We start from the raw sequence: 18,873 nt of genomic DNA, 5'->3' as shown, positions 1-18,873 counted from the left end.
TTTCAGCACATATAATATCACATGGGACGACTGCTTTTGGATATGTTTGATGGAAGTATTTTGATAAGCAATGCAGAACTCATACACCTCAGAGAGGATATGACATTCTTCTTTTCAAAAGTAACTTCTGTTTAGAACTGAACTACATTAATCAAAACAGAAAGCTGAAAAAAGATTTTCAAGCTGTTTAAGGATTTATTATAAGCTTAGCTGGCCAATACTTAAAAGCAAACTTCTGTCTTACCTCCAAGTAATTTATCACTTTGAGAGGCCTACATTCATATACTTCCTTTGCATTTCCATTAACTACTGCATTCAGAATTTCTCTCAAATCAGAAATACCATAATATGACAGACAATTTGCCATCCCTTCTATTTCCATATGACTTTCTGTAGCTGAAGTACCTGAAAATACAAAAAAAAATAGTAATTTAGACACTGCTTTGATCTCTATTCTGGAGCAATTCAGAGAAAATGCAACTGATACAAAATCACTTAGTACATTAGTCTCTCAAATTCAATACAATTAGGAAAAGTTTTTTGCTCCTCCCTTGGACTGAAAAGCATTTATTTGCACAATATTTTGTTATGATGATGTATGCCTATTCACATCACAAGCACCTCTGCTTATTTTTATTCAAATCCTAGCTGGCACTGTTTATATACTTAGAACGTTTTGCAGCATTCCCAGTCTTGAGCATAGTTTTAATTAAAGTAGAAGTTAGTAAAAAAATACGATTTAGTTGGAAAAAAATAAAACCCGAGTGTTGGCATTATGTCCTATGCAATTGGTTTAAACATCTGCAGGAGTCCAAATTTTATCGTAACAAATCCAGCTTCTGCTGAAATAAATAGCATTTTTTCCTCCTACCGCAGCAAGGAAAGAACTCAAGACTCCATACTACCATTCATATATCACTGCTGTAGCAGGTACCATTCTCAATGGGAATGATGAATACAACATTTAGACAGCCTTCCCAACAAAACATCTATTCAATCTCTGAGGTGTAAGAGATTTCACTTCTTATTCACACCACTTGCAAAAAATCTGCTTGATTTTGAAGTTGCTACTGTACAGCTCACTTCCACTCCCAGTCAGGAGCAAGCTCTTCAGTGGTCACGCTCACATATTCCCGTGCAGTCCTTCCGAGCTCCTCCTCTCACTCATGTTGGGTGCGCAGAAATCTCAAGCCAACCCACCTGCCTACCTTCCTTTTTCCTCCACTGCAAGTCAAAGAAGTAGAGAGCTTCACAAGCAGAGCACGGAAGAATACAATGGGTAATGAAAATAAATCCACTGTTGTGTAATGGCCCCAGGTAGGATAAATTATATTCAGCCTCAGCCACAAATGGTTTTTGCAAAGTCAAAACAGCTGGAGACAAATAGACTGCTACAAAGTGGATTAAACTAACAAACTGATAAGGGATTGATCATTCATGTTCCTAATCCAAACAACAATGTGAAAGATTTCAGAAGTGAAAGAAAATATATATGCAATAAAAGTCACCACAAGGTACATTCACTAGCTAATAGGATGAGACTGTTACCCATGACCAAGCACTGTTCATTTGTCAGTCATTAAATAAGAGCATAGATGAATAGGAGGACTATGCTGGTTGAAAATTTTTCTAAATAGGGGTGTGTCACCAGGTAAATAATGCTGTTGTGACTTTTAAAGCTTCATGGCAAAAGACACTTTGACCAGACTGGGAATTTGATATAGGAAACAAGTCCCCCACCCAAAATAAAAAATAAATTATAATTAAAAAATCACATAACCACTTTCCAGCTCCATATTCAACACTGCTTTACATTTAAAACTTTATTTCCTTTGTCACCCAGCATTGTCCTCCTCCTCTTTGTCAAGCTGTCTTTCCCTAATCATAGCCAGCAAAAGCAGACACATTTTTTATGTACTGCTGTAAGCCTGTGATCAGATTCAGCTTAAAGCAAAATGCTAAACTATCTGAAAGTTTACCAGTAACTAAAGGGGAGATAAGATGATGTACTATGTCAATATTTCCCCATGGGAAAAACTGCAAGTAAGAGATGGGAGCAAAAAAGAAAGTCTGGATTTAACCTTCTCCAGGTCTTTTCATTTTTATCCCAACTTTGCTTTAATGAAAGACTAGATTTGAGTAACTGTTCCAGACCATTTGATTATGCTGCTTTATCTCTAAAATCAGAGCTTAGTCTGTTTGACTTTTCAATAATTACCTGTCTATGTGTAACCAGATGCAGGATACAACATTTTGTTAAGTTTCAATTGTTAAGATTTTCAATTGAAAATCTTGTATTTCCAGTGCTTCCTCTTTTTCATGAGGAATGACAGTGAGGGTCCCGATTTGCAAAACATTTTTTTCTTTTTCTTCTTTTTATTCTCCAAATCCAATGAACCAATCCTACATGCTTGCTACCAAGAATGCTAATGCTCAGTGTTCCTCGGTTTTACTAATAGCAATTTTCCTGTCTGCAAATTTTGACAGCCAGATTTGACTTCACCATACTGCTCATTGAATTAATTTGAACACCAAAGGGGGCTTTAGAAAAGTCTAACATAAGAACAACACAAATCTTGGTTAAGTTTTCTTCTTTGGTATTTCTGTGTGTGTGTCATTCTCCTTTGCAGCCTAAAGACTGTAAGCAGAAAAGTAGCCCACTGCATACTGATTAACATGCGTTTATCTGCAAATCTTTGCAGGGATTCCAGTACTGGCAACAACTGATGATATAAGCAGATGTCTGAGCCTCAGTGTACTTGTAAATTTTTGATAAAATACATGTTAAGATTTTTGAGTATTCAAACAGCAGTCTTCAAGCAGTTTCCATGGTAGTTTCTCTGAAATGCTTTGCAACTTCCAAGGAAAATATTTCCGTGAACAAATAAACTAGCTTTCAATTGACTAAAAATGTGGATTTCTCATTGCTGCAAATTTCCCCTTTCTCTTTCCAAACAAAGCATACACAATCATCTTTGCATAATTCCTTCTTGATGGCCAGGAAAAACTGTTCTCTTCCAGCTGCCACCTAGATTAGGTGACACTATAAGACTGTCTATCTTCCAGTCTATGGTCAAAATCAAACTGAAATTATGTAGCAGCATGATTTTCCACTGGTTGGTTACAAGAGCTGAGGCATCTTATATTACCGAGGAAGATAGGTTATTTATATATTACTGCTCTTCGAGGCCTTGTAAGCACATTCTTTGTGTTATATATGTTGGGACACATTCTATCAGGCAGACAATTCTACCCCAAAAGCCTGCCTTGGAGCATGGCCCAAGGCCCACCGTTGTTACAAAACCAAGTAAGATGCGTTCCTTGCTCCCAGCTCCTTTCCAGCCAAGAATTCACATCTCTCTTTAGGACTTTCACAAAGGCAAACAGACAGAAGCACAGTGAAGGTACATATAACAAACACCTCTTAAGAAGAACTGGACGGAAAGTAATCCATCTTACTTCTTGAAATGCTTCTCTGTACATAGGGGTCATTGCAAGCTATACCCAGCAAACAAATGTCTGGCAGATCGCAGAACACTCAGTTAAGCAAAAGCAAACAGACTGCTCTCCCAAAGGTAGCATCACTTGAAGCCTCAGTAAAGCCAGAACATGAGGGGGTGGGAGGGCAGTGGAAGACAGACTGGAGCTCAGCGTCACAGCTTTGCAAATCACAACAACTGGCACGTTCCACAAAGAAACCATTGATTTTGCCTAACTGACGTACTTGCAGCAAGAAGCATTTTCTGAGGTATTTCACAACATGTTTTTCACTGTCAGCTATCCAGAGAAAAATCTAGTTGAAAACTCCTTAGACTGCTGAGCAATCAATATAAAAAGAAACAAGAAGATATTACAAAAGTTCTTCGTCTACCAAAAGAAGACAATAGGGCACGTCCAAGATCTATGATACCTGGGAACAACTCTGGCTGCAATCATACAGAGTCCTTGAACAATATGGAGCAAAGGTAAATTACATTCCTGCCTTACAAGAGACCATTCAAAAGACAGACTTATCCTCAAATGAAACAACAGGCAAGTAAGGCCTGAAACTCTTACGCTCTTGTAAAAATAAATATTCAAAAGCTGCATTTGTAAAAAAGGAAAACATTGCCAGAACTTCAGTTTTTCCACCAAAAAGACAAAACAAGAATAAAACTCCATGTGGAACAGAGTCCTCGTTAGGAAGAAAAGGCTTAATTAGACCTTTCAGAAACCTACTATGAGCAGCATTTGGTGTCACAGGGTGCCATGGGCTTTAGAGTGAGGCATGTCCACGCTATAGCTACAAAAAAGGCTGCCAGTATGTTAATAGAGTAATTGTAGTTTAGAACCACCCACTAGCTAAAAGGTCTTGGCCACTTAAGAGTATAGTTGTATTTCTACAAATTCCATGCACTCTGAGTGAGTAAGATTCAATTTCTGAGTATTAATCCCAAGACCTGCCAAATTTAATGCACAACTAATGATTTTTATTTTTTTTTTGTCCTATAAAGAGAAGTTGTCCCTTACAGAGAAGTCATCCAAAATAAGGAAAACCCAACGCTCCATGGTTTCTGGATTTTTTTCAAGAAACTATCAGAATCAAAGTCTTTATAAAAGTTCCTCTGTACCATAAGTTGTCAAAAGGTAGGAATTTAAACTGCAAAAAAACATCTTTAGCAAAGACCAGTTGAGATGCAAGCACAATGCAATAAGGGAATTACCAAAGTCACCCTCCCAATTAAGGCAGCTGTTCCAATTTTCTTGTTTTCAAATAAACAGTCAGCCCTGTAAAACACCGCTTGCCCCTCGGTACCCTTCCCCCCCGCCTCACCCAAGGAAATAAGGAATGAATCTATATTTGAGTCATCACACTCATCTAGCAAACAGTCCTAGAGAGGTGCTCAGTACCAAAGCAAGAGGTCTGTGTTCCAAACTCATACCTGAATATTATGAGTAGACTTAACATATGATAATGGGCAGCAATACTCATGGTCCTTCTCTTCTCCTTCAACAACATACATGTGGAGATTTAAACAAATAATCAGTGCAACCTACTAGACTGACAGTCCTCTTCAGAGATCACCATGGGTAAAGGAAAGCCTCTTCTTCTGTGGCCAAAACTGCTAAATGTTGAATTTGAACAGCTACGTTTCCTTTGTTCCTGGTTTTGGAAGGTATCTTTGAGCCACCAACGGCATCACAGACTTATCCACTTGGATCAACAGAAAGGTTTGTTATTTTTCCAAAAGAAATTAACAGAAATACCACTTTCACATTCAAATTCAAAGCTAAAGAAATGGAACCTTTGCCTGTGCCATAGAAGAGGTTGTCTTTGTCAGAAAAATGAAATTTTCTACTACAGAAAATAAAACTCTTAACCCTGGATGAAGAAAGAAGCCATGCACTAGTGGCTATTAATTAGAAATTGGTCAGAAAGGGACATGTGACTATGTCAGATTTGAAGTCCCAAAGGGAAGTAGAGACTTTCAAATATACTACAGTGGACCCTGAGAACAAGAAAGAGTTGACAGCTCAGTTGAAAAACAGAAAATACCAGGACTGATCCAATTAACCAAAAAATCTGCGAAAAAATGCATTATAAAAGCTACATGCACACCTGGATGTGTGCTCCTCTGGATGCTGCTAAGGTGAAACTCCCAGCTACTGTGGGTTAAGTACACATTGCATTATGGATGGACATCTCTCCACCGCAAGCTGTGACTTTGTCACCCACCATGCAAAGTGGCAACCCCGGTCCCAAAACATTAACAATATATCCCGAAGAAACAAAACTCTTCTGAGGCAACTTCTAGTTCAGCAACATCTGAATGCCCCCCTTTCAAGGCTGTGTCTGACATTTCAAAAACCCACAAAAATAGACACCGAATTCAGACAGCGAACAAAAAAATGCTTCTATAAGGACAGCAAAGAATGTTTTAGGAGATCAACTTGTTCTCTAGAAGTTGAGAAATCCTAGAGAATACTCATGTGTAAGTGAGACAAATCCCTCCTGGTCTAACAGGTCACCTTCCATAAAGGTTATACAACAAGAATCTGTAAATTAAAAGAACCTCAAACTGCACAGTGAAATTCCCAGAGAAGGACAAGTAAGGACTGTTAATAATTAATACCTGTGTTTCTAAAAATCAACTTTAAATAAGTATTTGTAGAAGACAGTAGCATATTTGTAGAAGGTATCATATTTCAGGGATGAGTTTAAGAAAAGAAAAAAGGAAAAGGAGGGACTGATGAAGTATTAAGTAAAAATCCTTGGGTCAGTTGGAAAAAGGCTGGGAGAAATTCCATTTGTTTGCTGGTATTTCTACCTTCATCTGCAATGGTATGCTCTTTTAATAACAGAGGTTGTAACTGCTATAATGGCATCAGCAGAGGCTTATAAACATGACTGACAAGCCTCAGATGTTATTAAAGTTTCATTCGCGTAGTTAAAATATAAGACTGGGAGAAAGAACTGAATTAGATTCCCAATCTCCATATGGGCTAACTGTATGGTACTGATACAGCTCGCTACCATGGTTCGATGACCTATACAGTGCATATAGAGCACTTTTACCTTCACTAGCTGTAAACCAAATGAGAACAGTTTCCTCACAAGATTTCAATTCCTTAATTTCAAATACTTAGGAAGACAGGATGGAAGATGTGGTTACTACTTCCCAGTTACTGTGTCGAGCCCCTTGCTGTTACATTGTACAATTCCAGTCTCTAACTAATCAAGCTATCTTAAAACTAGTTTCCCATCTCCAGTACCACAAGATCAGTCAACAACTCTCCTCTGCTGTTGCCTAGAAACTGTGGTCAAATTTTCACATTCCTTTTATTCACATCTAGTTTACATTAATCAGATTTTGAGCAAAGTTACAACATCAGGAGGTGAAAAATAATAAAGGTATGTGAGCAAAAAGGCTAAGCAAGAATGCCTTTCTCCCTTATTTGTCTAGAGATATATCATAGACCTCCTCAGCCTTTGATTTGCTAGACTGAATAAACCTATTAAGAGCTGCCTCTTACAGTATGCGTTTTATTCCCCTAATCATTCAATCTAATATTATTACCATGAACACCTCTTCGACAAAGTTTTTGCTATTTCTGTAGGGATTTTACCAATCAGAAAGAAGTTTCCCTGGTTTTGCTGTGCATGATTCAGTAAAGAAAACAGCTTAGCTCTGTTCTTCCCAAGAGGCAGCCTCTGAGTGAAGGAGTTGCTCTACATCCCTTTTTTGTACCTACCCTTAAAAGATCCCATATGTTACAGTAGATCTGTCATCACTGTACATATGTGGGGATCTGTAACACATGAAGCTATAGCATTTCTAACAGCTCTTATAGAGAATCTTTTCTCTGAGCTGTCAGCTAGGTACTACCCCCAAAGATGTTTGCTTTTCTTGGAATTCTGCTAGAGAAATCCTGATCCACAGAACCAACCCTGGGTAGGTTGCCTCTGGGTTTCCAACAGCATCCCTTATAAATGGGAAACTTTCTTCAGAAAAATGTACAAACATTTGGTCTCTCTTGCTAAGATAAAAGGATCTCATATGAAACAGATTTATTCTGTGATCAGTGTAGAGGCATTGAAAAGCAGGCTGTCTCAAAAAAAATAACGTCAGGCCAAACTCTTACCAAAAGGTGTAGTGATCCTGTCTCTCTCTCTTTACTGGCCCCTTTGGGCTCTCTGTTACAACTCTGATATAAATTAAGTCACTAACCAGATCCAGCTCCTTACTGGACCTCCTCAACTGCTCAACAGCTGAAAAGCAGTCAGCTAAAGCATGCACTCGCAGAAGCTTCGGCAACTAAGTATCACCTTGGAAGAAGCTGCCAGGATTAAAGAATTCTCATTAGTTTAATCTAAATTATGTCAGAATGGCATTTAATGATATTGACATCCAGCATTTTAAGAAAAGAAGAAAAAATAGGTCAGGAAAATGTGGATTTCAGAGAATTCTTTGAACTACTATTAAAGTTTTCTGTTGAGTTATCAGTTTCCATTACTCAATGTTCTAGGTAAATTACATTCTTTGCCAAGTAATAAGATCTCCTGCTTAAGGAAATCGGGATGTTAGGGCTTTACATGGTTAGGCATAAGATGATCTACATTAACAATCATTTAAACTGTTACATCAGAAGAAACAAACCCCAGTACAACTGAAAGATTTTAAAGTTATCTTACCTTCTATCACTTTTATCTGGAATCCATTTGCTACAAGCCTTCGATCTGACAAATAACCTGATCCATTGAAACTCTGGTAATCCTTCTGCATTTTATAAAGAGCAGCCATATACTGAGATCCACCAATAAGACTGGAAAAAAAAAATCCCCAAAGCGTTAAAAAGCAAAACCCTTAATGTAAAAACTAAAACTGTGAGAAAAATACAGAAAATAGTAGTAAGTGATGGGGAGCGATCAAGATTTTTTTAAAGTATTCTGAAAAAGCGATTTGTTTAAAGAAACAAAATCACAAGTACTCACATTTCTTAAAGAGTGGTCGAATTTAGGCATATAACAATAATTAGCTCAACCATTCTCTAACCCATGGGGGTCAGTTAGCTAGAGTGAAGTTGTGAAAATGTAGAGCATTTAATTCTCCTCTGGGGAAAGAAATTTGTGTTCACTGCATTACCAAAGAAACCAGTCAAAAGTCATACTTACTTCAACTGGAATATGACCAAGCCTGCTTGTTACTAGAAGGTAAAAGTATACAAAACAGAAACCTGTTCTTACAGATAAATTAATGTACAAATAATGACAGAATTAGCAAACAGGGTCTTACTAAAGTGTACTGTAAATAATTATCAAATAACACTGAAATAACATAAATTTTTGTTCAATTGTACTATACCTGTCTGCTAACACAATTGGCTTGTCCAGCTTCTCTACTGGAAGCTTATGATTCATCATTAATCTCTTACATAGCAGGGCTTCTTCCAATCTATATGGATTCAGCAACATTAGCTTCTTCTCAGTAGCAAATATCCAGACATCAGGAAAACTCGGACGACGGATCAGGAAAAGCTCGTGTTCATCTGAGTCATTTTTCTGATGTCTCTGAAGCTGACGTCTACAGGAACTTAGAGAAAAAGGCACCGTGACAATTTTTCTAGGCTGTTCAGGTTTCTGCTTCTTTTCGGTCTGAGCATGAAATATCTTGTCAAGCTTCTGCTGGTTGGATGGAGAAGTCTTCAGCTTGGGTTTCTGTTTTTCTGCCTCCTTCGTTGGTCGGTGTGCTGCCCGTCCCATAGCTTTCCTGACCTCTCTGTTGTATCGTTCCAGGTCTTTAGCAGCTTTTGTTTCATAACTTAAAGGAGAAAACAAACCAGTAGCATAATCAGATAAAACCCACCAAATTTCAACTCCCAACATACTAAAACAAAAGGCAAATGAACCATTTCAACAGACAAGACCAATGCCAATGGTTCATTCAAGTAGCCACGTCAATCTGCTTTCCAATATGACAGAGGTAGAAGGACATCAGGGACTGTGCCTGTATTACATTACCCTTTGAAAATGATGAGTTGGAAATTTTCCTTGACATTTTTTCATTTGTTGATTATACTTGCCTCTGTGAAAGGATTTTTGAAAAGGCAAAGTTGTCAATCAATCAATTCATTTCATTTCATTGACAAAATTTCCATGACAGCCAGCAAAACCTGAATTACTGAAGGGGGAGGAGTGAATTGTATCATACAAAGAGCTACTGCAAGTTGCTTTTGACCTCAGTCCCAAAGACTGTGTTCAACCCTAATTCACAATCAGATACATAAGTTTTGGATGGAGTTTTGTCACAGATACATCCAGCCCAATTCACGAAGTCATTTAAGCTTCTAGAGCTCTACAGACTTCAAGGAGAGTCCATGCGGTTAGGTAAGAGTCTGGAGCCTCAACAAGTAAGCCTCAGGCTTCACTTAATATAAAGAAGTACATTTGACTTCAAACAGCCTAGAATTAGCCACATAAATAAAAAGCATGAGAATACAGAATAGACACCATTTTCACAGAATTCTGTAACTAATAAACCTACAGATTTTTCAGAAAGTACTCAGTAACAAACTACTCCTAAATGCTGTCCAAATGGTTAAAACATTACTACATGCTAAATCTCTACAACCTGAATGGATTCTTAATGAGTTTACAAATGTCAGGAAGATAGCTAAAACTTTATAGATGCCAGGCTTATACTTGCCTACTGCGTATGAATCTTACTTGTTTGAAGGCCAAAGGAGTGGTTTGCTGAACTCCTTCTTTCTGCCCTTATTTGACATTCCGAATTCTAGCAAGTAATTTAAACCAGTCCTATCTTCAATTAAAAAAAAAAAAAAAAAAAAAAAAAGTAGTACTATCATATATAAGTATTGGAAATAAGTATTTTAGCTGGTCGTATTTATTTATTGCTACTTGCTGGAACAGTTTGATTCAATTATGTGTATGCATGCTAGAAAATTAAGGTCAACAAAAGGGTCACCATTTGCAATTAATTATGATGTGCTAGCATTCACATATGGTACCAATATTTAGTTAACTAAAAAAGTCAGCTTAAATACTTTCTTGCAATAAATCATGTCCTAGAAAATATGGAGTAAACATTAAGATAAAAAACATCTGCTCCTTTTAAAATGAATGGATGAAATCACTTGAACAGATTTTTTTTTTATCCCAAATACATTTATAGTTTTGACCAGATCAATATATACTTTGTTTTGAATAGACCCAGTTCTAATAGGGGAAAATATTTAACTGTAAGAGAACTGAGCTTTCAGTGATACACTGATAACGCAAAACAAAAGCACTTGCAAAGAAACTCCCACTTGCCTGTCATTTTAGGCTACCATCAGCAAAATTCTAGCCTTACAAGCTTTGATTATGAGGGTTTTGCAAATTCATATACATCACTATCAGTGACTTGCTCAGAAGCAAAGAAAACAGCAGGTTTACAAACTGCAAGGGAACAACTTTGCCTTTTCAAAAATCCTTTCACAGAGGCAAGTATAATCAACAAGTGCTACATGAACAGTTTTTTCTCTTAGTGAATTAAGACTGTAAATTCAGGATCCTTTCCCGAAGCTATAAAACCTAAAGCCAAGGAAATTTGCAAAACTGGGTGCAAGGGGGGAGAGGAAGACTACAACAAAGTCTAGTTTCACGGGCAGCTTTGGCTTAACTAGAAAAATGGATTCACGATTTCTTCTTTTCCCCTTGCATCTTAAACCTAAGTAAAACATTTAGCATATAACAAAAACCTTTTAATATAAGTTCTCTCAGGCCTTCTAAGACAAATAATCTGAATTTGACTATCTGGAGTAAACTCTGACTGGAAATGGCCACATGGGTAGATGTGACCAGAACAGACAGGCATCACGTTCTGAATGTAACGCATCTCAGCATCAGCCTCTTCACATAATGAAATCAAATCAACTCAAACTGTCACCATGAGTATTACGTTCTGTGTTTCCTTGCTTTGCGAAAATTTAAAAAAAGCTTTTAATTGCCCACATCAGCTTTTCAGTTTGCTTCTGAAATGCATAGGTTTCAGGTGACTAGCACCATTTCCTAGGAGTGGACAATATGGACCTGCCATCATGACTGCTCAGATGCTGGGGACAAGCAGCAGAACGGAAGGGCTGATACCAGATATTAATACCATTAGTCACGCTTAATATCTGGCAGTATATGAATGGAGCTAGCTAGAGATACGATGGAAGGGCAATGACCAGACGGTACCACCGAATGACCTCCAAACCAAAGAAATGGAACATGTTAACTAAAATGTTAAAATATAGTAAAAAAAAAAGATTTTTTTCTGGAATTGCTAAGGAAGTATATTTACCCCACCGTGAAAGAGTTGCAAATAATGTATATACACACACAAGCCATGCGATGAATGGAAAGTTTATCGGGCAATAAAAAGCTACCACACGCAAGTTCATTACCACTAATGACTGTCTATGTGCATACTCTTCCCTGTCAACAGCCAGCCAAGGCCACGCACGCTACCTGAAATGATGTTTCTCCCAAGGTACAAATACACACATGAAGAATTACTGTAGAGTGCTGACAAGGCGATTCGTTAGCCTCATGATAACATGCGTCTAGCTCTGAACCTTTCCTACACTTACAGGATAACCACTGCTGCCACTGTCAGGGCACTTGGAGGGGCTTCTCCTACTCCTACCTCAGCCTGATATGCAAGAAATATCAAGGCCAGAAACACAGGCAAGCTGTGTTAAGTAAGAGCAGAGTGAGTGCAAGAAATTAAACCCTGGCTTTGCAAACCAGGGGGATATGCGATGCTGCCAACATGGACATGCATGGAAGCTTTCCTCTTCTATTATAACCTAAAGACCATAACATTTTACATTCCGGTTGAGTAATAAATGCTGGCTTGTTTTGAAAAGGCCATCCTATGTCACTATGAGACATCTGTTGGTTGTACTGCTCCCAAAAGGGATTTGAACTCACTCAAACCTGCTGGAGGAGCCACAGAATGAAAAAGAGATGCTGGAGCCAAGCACACCCATTGTAACAAATGCCTGACTTTATCACAGAAGGGTGGAGGACTAGAGCCCAGGAAAAGTGGTGTCTTGCAAGCAGGGTTGCATGAAGTTGGAGGTATAGCACACTCAGTAGAACTGCAGCACTTTGGCTGCCCAGTCGTATATACATTTGCTGTTACCTCTAGGTGGCCCAATTTATCCAGAGTATCTGGTAGGCAAGACTTAATGTTCTCTGCCAGACGTACAACAGGTCTTCTGGATTGTTGCCTTGGAGGAACAGATATCTGCCTACTCTTCCTATTTGTTATTTTCTGAGGCAGTTTTAAAAGATTAAAAGTGGAAAAGACCCACGCCAAAGCTGAAATGTAGCGATACAACTAGTGGTTGTATCTTTCATTCACTTCAACATCCTCTGGACTCAGTCCTACATATAAGGAAAATATATATACTGTATATAATATACCGTATTCAATACTACATATAAGGAGAACTTCATTACCAGAAAGGTCTCCTTCCTGAACTAATAAAAAGTTAATCTGTAGGCACACTCTTAAACATAACAGTTGTACCAGGAAAGCAACCATGAAATCTCAAAAGCTAAACCAGAGCAAATTAAAATTTTCTGAAACAGCTGGCAGAACCTTTTGTTTCATTTCATTAAAAGCATGAATACGATTGGAATAGATTTCTACTGTTACATTAATATTTCTGCTAATGCAGAGATGGACAAAACAAAAAAATATATATGGTTTTATGATCGCAGCATGTTGCTTGCTTAGTAAGCTTTAAATTAGGTAAATCAAAAGCTAGATAAAAATGTTTTATTTTACTCTGATGTAGCTGGTATTCAGAACAATGCAGATGTTTTCAAAGTCAAGAAGTCAAAGAAAAACCAGGTATGTTAGCAGTAATTCAATAGGTATAGCTTCTCTGTCTTACCAATCTCCTAGGTGAATCTCTCATTAGTGCTAAAATTACGCTGCTTTGGCTAGTATAATTTCCTTTTCAGTGGTCTTTCTTAATTCCCTCTCCTGCTTCCTTAGCATGAAGAAAACACATTTTTACACCACTTCCAATGAGTTTGTTCTTTAGAACCAAAATTGCATTTTTCAAACTTTCTGCTACAAATCAAAATTTGCATTCAAATCATTGCATGTAAACCTATTGAAAAACTACTTCTATTTTCCTCATTTGTGTGATGCCGTGGAGTGTTTTACATTTTATAAAATCACAAACAAGCTGTGGAAGGTTTGGCTTTTGGGTGGTTTTTTTTCTTAATTATCTTAGAATGTCTCAAAATCTGTTATTCTAATTAATCTTTTACCGTAATAGAAGTTCCACATAAAGAACAACATACATCTAATATCCAACCCCTGCCCCAAATTAGGCTAAAATATTTTGCTTGCTTGCAGATAGACTTATCCCTACCTGTGATATAAGACTCAGTGACAATTCATTTTAGAAAAAATATGGAATTTAGCTATTCTGATTGTAATCTAAAAAGATATTTGGTCTTGACTGAAACAGATTAAAATTCAAACTGTACTATACTTTCTGAACCAGCACTGGAATAGCTGTTTAGGGGAAAAAGAAATTCCTTGTGTCATTTGATTGGGTTTTACAAATACAATTCTGAGGTAGCCTAGGTTAGGATACGTACTAACTTTAGAGGAAAGGAGTTTACCAAATGTTCCAATCCTGAAAAAGAATTCTCACTTTGTAGCAATAAAAAAGAAGTGTTCGCCGGAAAAGCTCTGGAAGAACTATACGGTGCCTCATCCATCAGCATGATAGTTTTCATTGACAGTGCATCAGGAGTGACAACACACAGGCAGCCCTTAGAAAACAGAAGTTCACAGGATTCAAGCAGTACGTTTTCTTGTCTGTTATCACTAAATAACAATTCAGCAAAACTGTCCCTAACCGCTGCACGGCACAGTGGCAAAATGAGTAACTCAAATCAGCAGTGCACATCTGTGCACAGTAAAAGACAACAACTCACAATACTGACGCTTATCTTGAAAAGTCAGAAATCATTTTCTGTTCCATTTTTCACAAATAACTGGAAAGTTACATATTTTTTTTAACTTCACTACAGGTAACTCATTGGTAACTACCAGATTTAGAAGCAAGTCACAGCCTGAAAACTTACTTCTTTTTTTCCTCTTCATTCAAGTTCTTCCACTGCTCTTCAATTTTCAGCAGGATGTCATCCATGCTGGTCTTTGGATTATCAGTTATCAATTTTGGACGACATTCTTGAGTGAAAAATCCAATTGCAGACTTTGGTTTCCTTATTATTCTACTACTAATTAAGTCATAAGCTGTCACGTGTCCGAATTTGTCACTTATCACATTTCTTGTCTTTATGCTTTGATTTGAGATTTGTGGATCATTGCTTTCTTCACCAGTACGTTCATTTTGCTTATTAATTGTTCCTCCAACTTCAGGAATCAAAATCTTAACAGGTTCCAGGTTGTCCCCTAGAGAGTTTTTAAATCCAATTCCCATACTCCAATCATCAGCAGAGACTTCAGGTAAGTCTTTAGGGCCTAAGGTTTCCTCATTCTTTTCTGTTTCATCAATATTATCAGAACTCAAAAGATGTTCATCAGCTTTTTTAGACTTGGGGTCCATGGGAACACCGTTACTCTGAATATCAGTTATATTCTGTCCATTCTGTTCTTCCACACACAATAAATTTAAGGAACTGTCTGGAAAGGCATCACTCTTAGAAACCTCTTTTTTGTCCAGGCGACTATGTACATTATCACCAGAAAACGTCTGATGATTTAAGCAGATCTCTGTGTTTTTTGCTACTTGACAGTTTTGCACATCACTGCTGAATGAAAGGAATGAAGTATGAGCATGTAGATCATCGTTTCCAGATGGTCCCATTTCATTAACAACCACATCTGTTTGTTCTGTTCTATGAACAAACATGTCTTCTGAGGTAACATCTGTTTTTTTACTTTCACCAGGGACTGTAGCAGGTAGTGGCCCATACAGTGATTTCAACACATTTTCAACAGCAAGTAAGACAGATTCCTGGGGGAAAGAAAAAAAAAAAAAAACCAAACAAAAAACAAACAGAAAAGTCACACACACAAGCACACCTGAAAATGTAACTGACAGATACTGAGAATACAGAACAATAAGCAAAGTCATCTTTTTCAGAATATTTTCCAAACAAATCTGGACATATTATTGCATTTAAGTTGTTCACACATGCTCAAAAAGACTCATGCTGAACAGCCTCAAATATTTTGTGATTCTGCTCCACCAGTTTAGTTTGATGTCACAAAACTGATTAACTAGGTACTAACTGCTTAAACCAGTATCAGGCAAAGCTATTCTCAGATAATATTGAGTTAAAAGCTTACAGTCAAGACAGATGCACCAACAGCATCCCATTTCATGTAAACACCTTTGTGTAGGTGCTTTCACGGTGTATGCTTCCAAGGCAGCTTTGCATCAAATGACAGAAAAAAAAAAAGTAAACAGAAAAAACACCCACAAAATAAAACAAACAAAACAAAAAAAAAAAAAAAAAAAAAAAGAAGGAAAAAACTGACCAACAACCCTTTTTCTAATGCCAAAGGCAAGGTTTAAACTAGATGAAATCTGAGAATACTGTGTTAATTTTCACACAAGTGACACTCAACAGGCAGTACATTTACAGGATTAACATAGGCAAAAACTTCCAGTGAAGAAGAGGATTAACATACCGGTGTGACTACCTACACTCACTTTGAATAACCGCCTTACCTATGTAGCTGCCTTAACTTCTGTGGCACTGTTTTTCATATCTAGTGCTACAAAGCAAAAGTGACTTTATGGAAATTTATCACTACACAGCCTCAAAAACATGTGCATATATGGTCCTGATAGTATGAACAGGATAGCCTGAAACTTAAGTGATGTCAACAATAATCTATACACATAATAGCAAAATACTGCTTTGAACAGAAATCAACTCCCTCGACCCCGCCGCCCCCACCTTAACGTACATGACATTTAAAAAGTGACTACTTAGTGTAATTATGAAGTTAAACACGAGATTTATGTGAGGACACACACCATAACTCCATTTAGCTTCTCTCACTATAAAGCCATCTGAAAATGAAGTGATACATACATATCTCTGACAGCGTAAAAATGATCTTTGAAATCAACTGGGAAATTAATTTTGAATAATCCTCCATCTAGCCTTTTCAATACATTTCAAACAACACACTCCTGTGATAAAGGCAAGCTATAATGTAACAGAACAGAACAAAAAAAAATTAAAAACAGTGGTACTGTTTATCTCCAAACATTTCAGAAGTCCCAGAAGCCCTTATTATGCTTACACAAGTAAAAAGTTCACAACTCAAAACCAGATTAAAACCTTAGTTACCTTATAATGCAGCAAAACTTGAGTTTTATCAGGTGTTAAATTCACATCCACAGCAGAGGCAGGTACAGTAATATTCAAAAAGAAAACAGGATATAAACGAGTACAGTCCTTGTGTGTCACTAGGCTGTAGTACTGTCGAATTAACTACAGATTGATTTAATAAACAGATGTCAGTAAAGGCAATAAAATAGACACAGAGCACAGAAACAAAATTTGACATTATAAAAGCATAACTGGTTTGTTGGGGTTTTTTTTGAAGTTAAAGGAATGCCAAAAAAATGTCCTTGTGGGTATACATGTATGCCAGAGTAATCACCAAGAGGGCAGCTGTTGGCTTCCACATCTTCACAGCTAAATAAAAAAAGGAAGCAATTCCAAGACACTAATGGTAGCTAATTTGATCTGAATGAATATGAATGTATTGATCACACTTGGAAGAAAAGATATGATATGCCCAAATTGGGCTGCAAATCCAATACTCACGTTTTCAATAAACACAAATACTATTAATTGTTTGTTTTTAAAAGAATATCTACTTACATAGCATGCAACTACACTGCTTGTCTCTTTCAGCCAAACTAAAGTCTGTTTGAGAAAGTAGTACTCCCACCTCAGACCTGCCCTCCTCCCAGAATGGGATTAATTTGTTCCTTTTATTAACACAACTATAAATATACAGCTTTTCTCAAGCTCTGCTTGCCCTTACCATTTTCTCTATAATCCTCCCAAAAACTCCTCCAAAAGACTACAAAATTATTTAGTTGTTTCAGAATTTTGATCTTATTAACTAGAAACATCAAATAAAAATCCTTGCATTTCCCTCTAGTATCAGGGATCCTTCAACAGACATACATACTGGAAAAAAGAATAAGTTAACCTGACCGAAAAAATGGAAAGCATAAAAAAAATGAAGAGCCACTGGAGATTAAATTTTATTTTTAAATTCTTAAATATTGTTTAAATAATATTAAACTCATTTAAATATTTTCAAGTTATTCTAACCTTGATATTCTCAGTCTATCCTCATCTGGCACAGAACTATAGCAATAAGAGGTCCACCAGCACTTCCTAGCCATACATAGCATGGAGATAAAAGTGAGCTATAGCTTGTTTTCCAAACCCATCAAAATGTATTCTTACAGATGTACTGTTATCCTCATCTGGCCAAAAAAACCCTACCGACCGGACACAAAAAAAGGTAGGAGCAGTGCAAGTGATAAGCTTCCACAAGAACAGCCCTAAACAAAGGGCAATATATTTTACTTTGAACGATAGTACTCTGATTCCCACCTTGCACCTAGCCCTCCGTGCTCTGGTTAAAAAGCTGTCTCTGTCAGGGGATCCAAGCTGAGCACTTAAGGTACCAATACAAGTCCAGGGTTTACACTGACAAAGCTCTGCTGGCCAGCTGAAAGCTACTTCATTGTCCTCACTTTAAAACCTACATGTACACTTTGGCATGAATGTGATTTTCTTTTCTGGGGAGGGCAAGGATTAGGAGAGCAAGGCTGCTCCAAGTGAGGTGCTGCAAGGTTCAGTAGTGTGAGAAACCCAAGAGTATCAAATTCTGCCTACACGATGCCTAGCTGTAGCCAATGCTGCTGCACTATCACTTTCATTTTTATCCAATGCATACACAAATTTAAAGGGAAACTATGTGTATTTGCTTGATTTGCTTGTCCACAGCAAGAAGTGGACAAAATCAAAGCTGTGTTTTCAGAAGAGTTCTCTTACAAGAAACTACATAAAGGTCCCTCATGAAAAACCACACAGATGTATTTCTGCAGCCTAATACAAAGAAAGAATCACTCTCACACAGACTAAAAAAAACCAAACCCTGTGGTTTCAGATAAACAGCCATAAACATAACATCCAGCTTTGTGGTTGTAAGTGACTGCAGCACATGGAAAAGAACTAAGGCACCAGGAGCATCAGATCTGCAGAAGAGGTTTGTGTTGTGAATGCTGGTATCTTCAACTGTA

General features: G+C 37.4%; 1 protein-coding gene across 4 annotated transcripts in view; it reads right to left on the bottom strand.

Annotated features, from left to right (window-relative positions):
• PMS1 (PMS1 homolog 1, mismatch repair system component) overlaps nucleotides 1–18,873 on the bottom strand; it is a 47,511-nt gene that overhangs the window by 2,854 nt on the left and 25,784 nt on the right. For all 4 annotated transcript variants that reach the window (XM_040604281.1, XM_040604280.1, XM_040604279.1 and 1 more), the window contains 5 exons: nucleotides 16,892–17,035; nucleotides 14,645–15,540; nucleotides 8,844–9,299; nucleotides 8,174–8,304; nucleotides 245–405 (listed from right to left, as the gene is read on the bottom strand). In XM_040604281.1, the coding sequence (XP_040460215.1) occupies nucleotides 245–405; nucleotides 8,174–8,304; nucleotides 8,844–9,299; nucleotides 14,645–15,540; nucleotides 16,892–17,035 (1,788 nt within the window). The remainder of the gene's footprint in view (nucleotides 1–244; nucleotides 406–8,173; nucleotides 8,305–8,843; nucleotides 9,300–14,644; nucleotides 15,541–16,891; nucleotides 17,036–18,873) is intronic.

Source organism: Falco naumanni, chromosome 8 (assembly GCF_017639655.2).
Source record: "Falco naumanni isolate bFalNau1 chromosome 8, bFalNau1.pat, whole genome shotgun sequence".
In the NCBI taxonomy this organism is placed as follows: Eukaryota; Metazoa; Chordata; class Aves; order Falconiformes; family Falconidae; genus Falco; species Falco naumanni.
This window is presented reverse-complemented; position numbering and strand designations above follow the sequence as displayed.